Source organism: Eucyclogobius newberryi, unplaced genomic scaffold (genome assembly GCF_026437365.1).
Source record: "Eucyclogobius newberryi isolate DKJ021-1_F unplaced genomic scaffold, fEucNew1.0.hap1 SCAF_14, whole genome shotgun sequence".
Classification (NCBI taxonomy): Eukaryota; Metazoa; Chordata; class Actinopteri; order Gobiiformes; family Gobiidae; genus Eucyclogobius; species Eucyclogobius newberryi.
In genome coordinates this window covers 35124198-35130197 of record NW_027315768.1, presented here as the reverse complement: position 1 = coordinate 35130197, position 6000 = coordinate 35124198, and the positions used below count along the sequence as shown (strand labels likewise).

Sequence of the window (6000 nt, the reverse complement as noted above, 5' to 3'; positions counted from 1 at the left end):
AGCTTTTTCTACAATGGAACACGCCTGGACGAATGAGGGATTACACCGACATATTTTGAGGGTTAGAACGAAATCTTGGAGAAATATTATGATTCTTGTATATTTTACATATTTGCAATTAGAAAATGTTAATTAAATAGGAAATGTATCAGTTCAAGTATTTATTATTGTTGTCATATTATACGATTTATCAATGGGGTCTAATGTTTGTAAAAGTCCAAAACAAGAATTTGTCCTAAATTCAAGTCTTTTGAACTCATTTGAACATTTTTTGCAGCGTAAACAGAACCTTTTATGGACAAATCTGACATTTTTAGTTTGGAAACCACGGTAACAGCAGACATTAAGTGCAGATATTTATTATTTGATCTATTATTAGTAATAAAACTGATTTTTTTTGTGGGAGAAAACTTGACATTTTCAGGACAAAAAAGAGACAAAAAGAGACAAAAATACACTGCAAAGAACGACTCAAGTTATAATGACTTAAATTCTCATTATTAATCTTGTTTTAAGTAATCTCTGACAGGATTAGACATTTATTGACTTGTACGTCCTAGATTATACACTTTACACATTCAGGGATTCCGTTGGCTAATGGTGGAAGCATCTTAAAACATTTAATTATAATCTGAAGTGAAATTACACATTAGATTAGATTATTCTCGTCAGTGGAATGGTGACTTTTCTTCCCTTGTCGTTCTCTTTTTACCCTCAGGTCGTCAAAATTTACCCAAAACAATGTAAATACTCCAATACTAACTTTTAAATAAACTTTTTTAATCCATCGTATGATAATTCAGCTCAAAATAATGATCAAATCTAAGGTAAATCAGAAAAACCTTGGAAAAGCCAAATACTGACGATCATTCCACGGTCGACTCGTCCAACGATTAATTCTACGGCACATTTTTAACCCGTTAAATGTCAATTATTAATCAATAATAGTGATGTAAAGCTTTGAGATGCACAACAAAGTATATTATTGATGGAAAATGACAAAGTATTTATGACTTTTTGGACATTTTGATTCAATATTGCATCCAATTTTGATATGAAACGTCTTTTGGCACGAGTTTTAGAGTGTGCACAGTCCAGATAATGATTAACGATGAGTCAGAGAGTCAAAGATTATTACAATTAACCCTGTAATTAACCCCATCAGATACTGCAAATGAAGTAAAAGTACTGTTACTGTACTGAAACTACTCAAACACGTTCCAATACAAGTCATTTTAAGTCATATTTCAGTTTTACAGTGCGCTCTGAAAACCCCAAATATTCTGAGCCTTTGTAAAGACACGTATCGACCACTAGAGGGCGAGCGTTACTGCATAAAACACGGAACTGAAGTAAAAAAGGAAAAACAACAACAACAAACTGAAAATACTCAAACATTTAAGTGCTTCGATTGGACAAAAATATAATCTTTTCGGCCGGTTTCAAAATAAAGTTCAGCGTACAAAATATAATTATATCCCCGCTTTTCAAAATAAAATACAGGCCTCCCCGAGAAACGTGCCACAAGCAAGTGAAGAACAAACATTCAAAAATATCAGTGATAATAACCGAGTATGGTACGTTCCAAGATAGCCAAAATAAAGCTCTGTGTGTACTTTGTGTACTTTATACTTTACAATACGAGGAGTATACGCAGAACCGAGCACAATAAATACCTTCAGTTGTATATCAGTCGTATGCATATTCATGGAGTCGCTTACGGCGGGCGCGGTCACGTGAGCGTGGAGGGAAAAAAACACGCTGGAGAGTTAAAGGTGCACTGCAAAGGTCGCGTGGAGGTCGTCTGAAAGGTCGCCTGGAGGTCGTGGTCTCTGTCTCGCACGGTTCCACGGTTTTTGGACTTAAACGGTCTTAAACTATCGGTGTGTGAGCCGGAGGTATCGTGTTTGAAACTGCAGTTCTAAAGCCTGACTGATGGTGGCGCTGTGACACGTTAGCGCCGCTTGAACCAGAGCCCAGAAGAAGAGAATTTAAAAGTTAGAGTTTTAAAGCATTTTCTTTTATCATTATAGCCCTAATTTCCTTATGTAGAACAGCGCCCTCTAGTTGTTATTATTATCATCATTGTTATTCATTTATTTTCTTGTTTTTCTAGTTTTGTATATTATATATTTTGGGTGAAATGATCAAAATCTGTCCTGTATATCGGCCTCGACGTATCGTATCGGCAGATATCGGCCCTGACGTATCGTATCGGCAGATATCGGCCTCGACGTACCGTATAGGCAGATATCGGCCCCGACGTATCGTATCGGCAGATATCGGCACCGACGCATCGTACGCATTGTATAGGCAGATATCGGCCTCGACGCATCGTATCGGCAGAAATCGGCCTTGACGTATCGTATCAGCAGATATCGGCCTCGACGTATCGTATCGGCAGAAATCGGCCTCGACGTATCGTATCGGCAGAAATCGGCCTCGACGTATCGTATCGGCGGATATCGGCACTGACGTATCGTATCGGCAGATATCAACACAGACGTATCGTATCGGCAGATATCGGCCTCGACGCATCGTATCGGCAGATATCGGCACAGACGTATCCTAGCGGCAGATATCGGCCTCGACGTATCGTATCGGCAGATATCGGCCTTGACGTATCCTAGCGGCAGATATCGGCCTCGACGTATCGTATCGGCAGATATCGGCCTCGACGTATCCTAGCGGCAGATATCGGCCTCGACGTATCGTATCGGCAGATATCGGCCTCGACGTATCCTAGCGGCAGATATCGGCCTCGACGTATCGTATCGGCAGAAATCGGCCTCGACGCATCGTATCGGCAGATATCGGCACTGACGTATCGTATCGGCAGATATCGGCCTCGACGCATCGTATCGGCAGATATCGGCCTCGACGCATCGTATCGGCGGATATCGGCCTCGACGTATCCTAGCGGCAGATAACGGCCTCGACGTATCCTAGCGGCAGATAACGGCCTCGACGTATCCTAGCGGCAGATATGGGCTCTGAAAAAAGCCCTCGTCGGTCGATCTCAACTCGACAGGTCAGGTCTGTGGAGAGGCGAGTAGGAAAACTCTTCGATCTTTAAAGCTTTAATCTCCATGGAGACAAACAGGTCGCGTCTCCGCCCGAAAGGTTCCTCAGTGCACCTTTAAAGCACCGTTAGCCGTGCGCGTGGCTCCATCACCGGACGCCTCGTTGCGCCTCCTGCTGGTCACTGCTGGGAATGACACCAGCTCCAACGAGTCAATGCATTTATAACTCCAAATGTTTGTTAATTAATGTGATAATTAATAATACACTTCTCAAACTAAACAAACTGAAGGTTTTAGGTTTTAAATACATTTTAAACTACAAACTATCGCGTCATGGACATTATCACTATTACATATTTTTAGATACAGTTAAAATTAAAGGGTCATTTCGATGTGTGGGTGTGTGGTTTCAGTCAGTGACCAATCAGAGGCGTAACAAAGTGTCCGGACGGAGCAGCGTCTCCATAGCGACGCCCTCAGTACATTTGCATATTCAGACTTCAGCCCTGGCGTCGCATCGCTGGAAAAACAATCACGTTTTCAAGACTCAAAAAGCTGTTTCTTAATATTTACAGACTTTGCTCAAAGCGGAGCAGAGTTTGACCTACAGCATCAAAACAGACCAGTATTTTTTGGACCAAGCCCCGCCCCCTTTGGCCGGCCCCAGTGCACGCCCGACCACTTCTGTCGTCGGTGGTCGCCCGTAAAAAAATAAAAATAAAAAGTCTGCGCAAGATTTCTAAGCACGCCCGTTAACCCGGCACAACTTTACTTTGTCTTTTAAAATGGTCAAACCCACGTGCGCGATGAACGCCGTTCCCTTCGTGTCCGTCATCAAACCGTCTCGCCGCTTTGGCACTTCCTCTGCTCCAATCGCAAATCCGTCCAAACAAAACCAGCCGCGAAAGTGTCCAAAAAGGTGTCAAAGCAGGAAGCAAAGAGAGAGCTAATGCGGCGCTGGAAGCGACTCGTCCCGAATGACCAGGCTTTGGACTTCTCGTTGGGGGAGAGCGGAAAGCTAGCGGAAAGCTAGCGGAGAACTAGCGGAGAGCTAGCGTAAAGCTAGGAGAGCTAGCGTTGCGCGCGTGGATCCGCTCGGTCGCTCATCTCTTCTGCGCAGCGATCATTCTGGACACGAAGCTGACGATGGCGCCAGCCGGCTGCGCTGGGTCCAGCTCGGCGAACAGGTGACCCACGTTGTCCGTGGTGCTGCCCTGTTTGCGTGCCACGAAGCCAAACAGCCTGAAACACACGGCGCGTTTCATTAGGTTTAGTCCTGGTTTAGACCTGGTTTAGACCTGGTTTAGACCTGGTTTAGTCCTGGTTTAGACCTGGTTTAGACCTGGTTTAGTCCTGGTTTAGACCTGGTTTAGTCCTGGTTTAGTCCTGTTTTAGCCCTGGTTTAGACCTGGTTTAGACCTGGTTTAGTCCTGGTTTAGTCCTGGTTTAGTCCTGTTTTAGCCCTGGTTTAGACCTGGTTTAGACCTGGTTTAGTCCTGGTTTAGACCTGGTTTAGACCTGGTTTAGTCCTGGTTTAGACCTGGTTTAGACCTGGTTTAGACCTGGTTTAGTCCTGTTTTAGACCTGGTTTAGACCTGGTTTAGTCCTGGTTTAGACCTGGTTTAGACCTGGTTTAGTCCTGGTTTAGTCCTGGTTTAGACCTGGTTTAGACCTGGTTTAGACTTGGTTTAGACCTGGTTTAGACCTGGTTTAGTCCTGTTTTAGTCCTGTTTTAGCCCTGGTTTAGTCCTGGTTTAGTCCTGGTTTAGACCCGGTTTAGCCCTGGTTTAGACCTGGTTTAGCCCTGGTTTAGACCTGGTTTAGTCTTGGTTTAGTCCTGGTTTGAACTGAAGGCGGGGCCAGGTAAACCGTGACATCATCACTTACTTGGCTGAGCCTCCGTCAGGTTTGCTCCATCTGTAAAATGTAAAGCAAAAAAAACAGACATGGATTTATTTGTATTTGACTCTTTGTGGTTTCTCTGGTGCGCTGTGATTGGTCGATACTCACTTCCTGTCCTGGGGGTCAGTGTCGCAGAAGGTCACAGTGTTACTCGGGTAGTGGCGCCGGAAGAAAACCCTAAAAACACAAAACGTGATCGAGTTACAGCCAGTTTATGTCACGAGGAATCCTGAATCCTGACCCAACACGTGAAGATCAGGATTCAGTGTTAGCGCTCCATCTACTGGCGGCGGAGGGAATTGCCATGGGGAAATAAACAAAAGCTAGCTCGCCCCCAAAGTGCTAACGTGAACGCACAGTTGTGATGACGGCGAAATGCTCGTAACCGGGGCCGTGAATCACATGGGCCCCTCACGATGCGATACACGATACGGTAATATCACCGATATATTGTTTATTCATTTTATTCATTTTATTCATTTTATTCATTTTATTCATTTTATTCATTTTATGTTATTGTATTTTATTTATTTTATTCTATTTCATTGTATTTTATTGTATTTTATTGATTTTATTTTATTGAATTTATTTTATTGTATTTAATTGATTGTATTTTATTAATTTTATTTGTTTAATTGTATTCATTTTATTAATTTTATTTGATTGTATTCACTGTATTTATTAATTTTTTTGTATGTATTTTATTTGATTATCACATCATCACCAAAACATTTCAACAACATTTTCTTCGTTAAATCGTAACTTGCACAAACTCAAAATGAAACACGCCCATTTTAATCATCCAAACAGTCCAAATGTCACATGATCATCACGATTGGACAAACGTACTTGCGCTGGCTGTCGGTGAGCGTGATGCCTTGTCCCGTCACCTTGAAGTGCACCACGGTGGCAGCAGGGGGCGCCGCCGAGGCCAGCGTCTCCGAGATGGCTTTGGCCACGGCCTGAGGGCCAGTGAGGGACTCCATCTCCACCGAGTTCAGGTACAGCACGTTACACGCTAGAAACACACGGGAAGAAGTGAGACGTCGAGAGAAACGCCGGCGAAGAGCTGCCC

General features: G+C 43.4%; 1 protein-coding gene across 1 annotated transcript in view; it reads right to left on the bottom strand.

Annotated features, from left to right (window-relative positions):
• Window positions 1-722: 722 nt before the first annotated feature.
• The window catches only part of LOC140360027 (tensin-1-like), a 204157-nt gene continuing 198879 nt past the window's right edge, over window positions 723-6000 (bottom strand). Inside the window, exons 35-38 of the mRNA XM_072445325.1 lie at window positions 5775-5943; window positions 5034-5102; window positions 4911-4940; window positions 723-4265 (exon numbers count right to left, since the gene is read on the bottom strand). Of these exons, the coding sequence (XP_072301426.1) occupies window positions 4127-4265; window positions 4911-4940; window positions 5034-5102; window positions 5775-5943 (407 nt within the window). The 3' untranslated portion in view covers window positions 723-4126. The remainder of the gene's footprint in view (window positions 4266-4910; window positions 4941-5033; window positions 5103-5774; window positions 5944-6000) is intronic.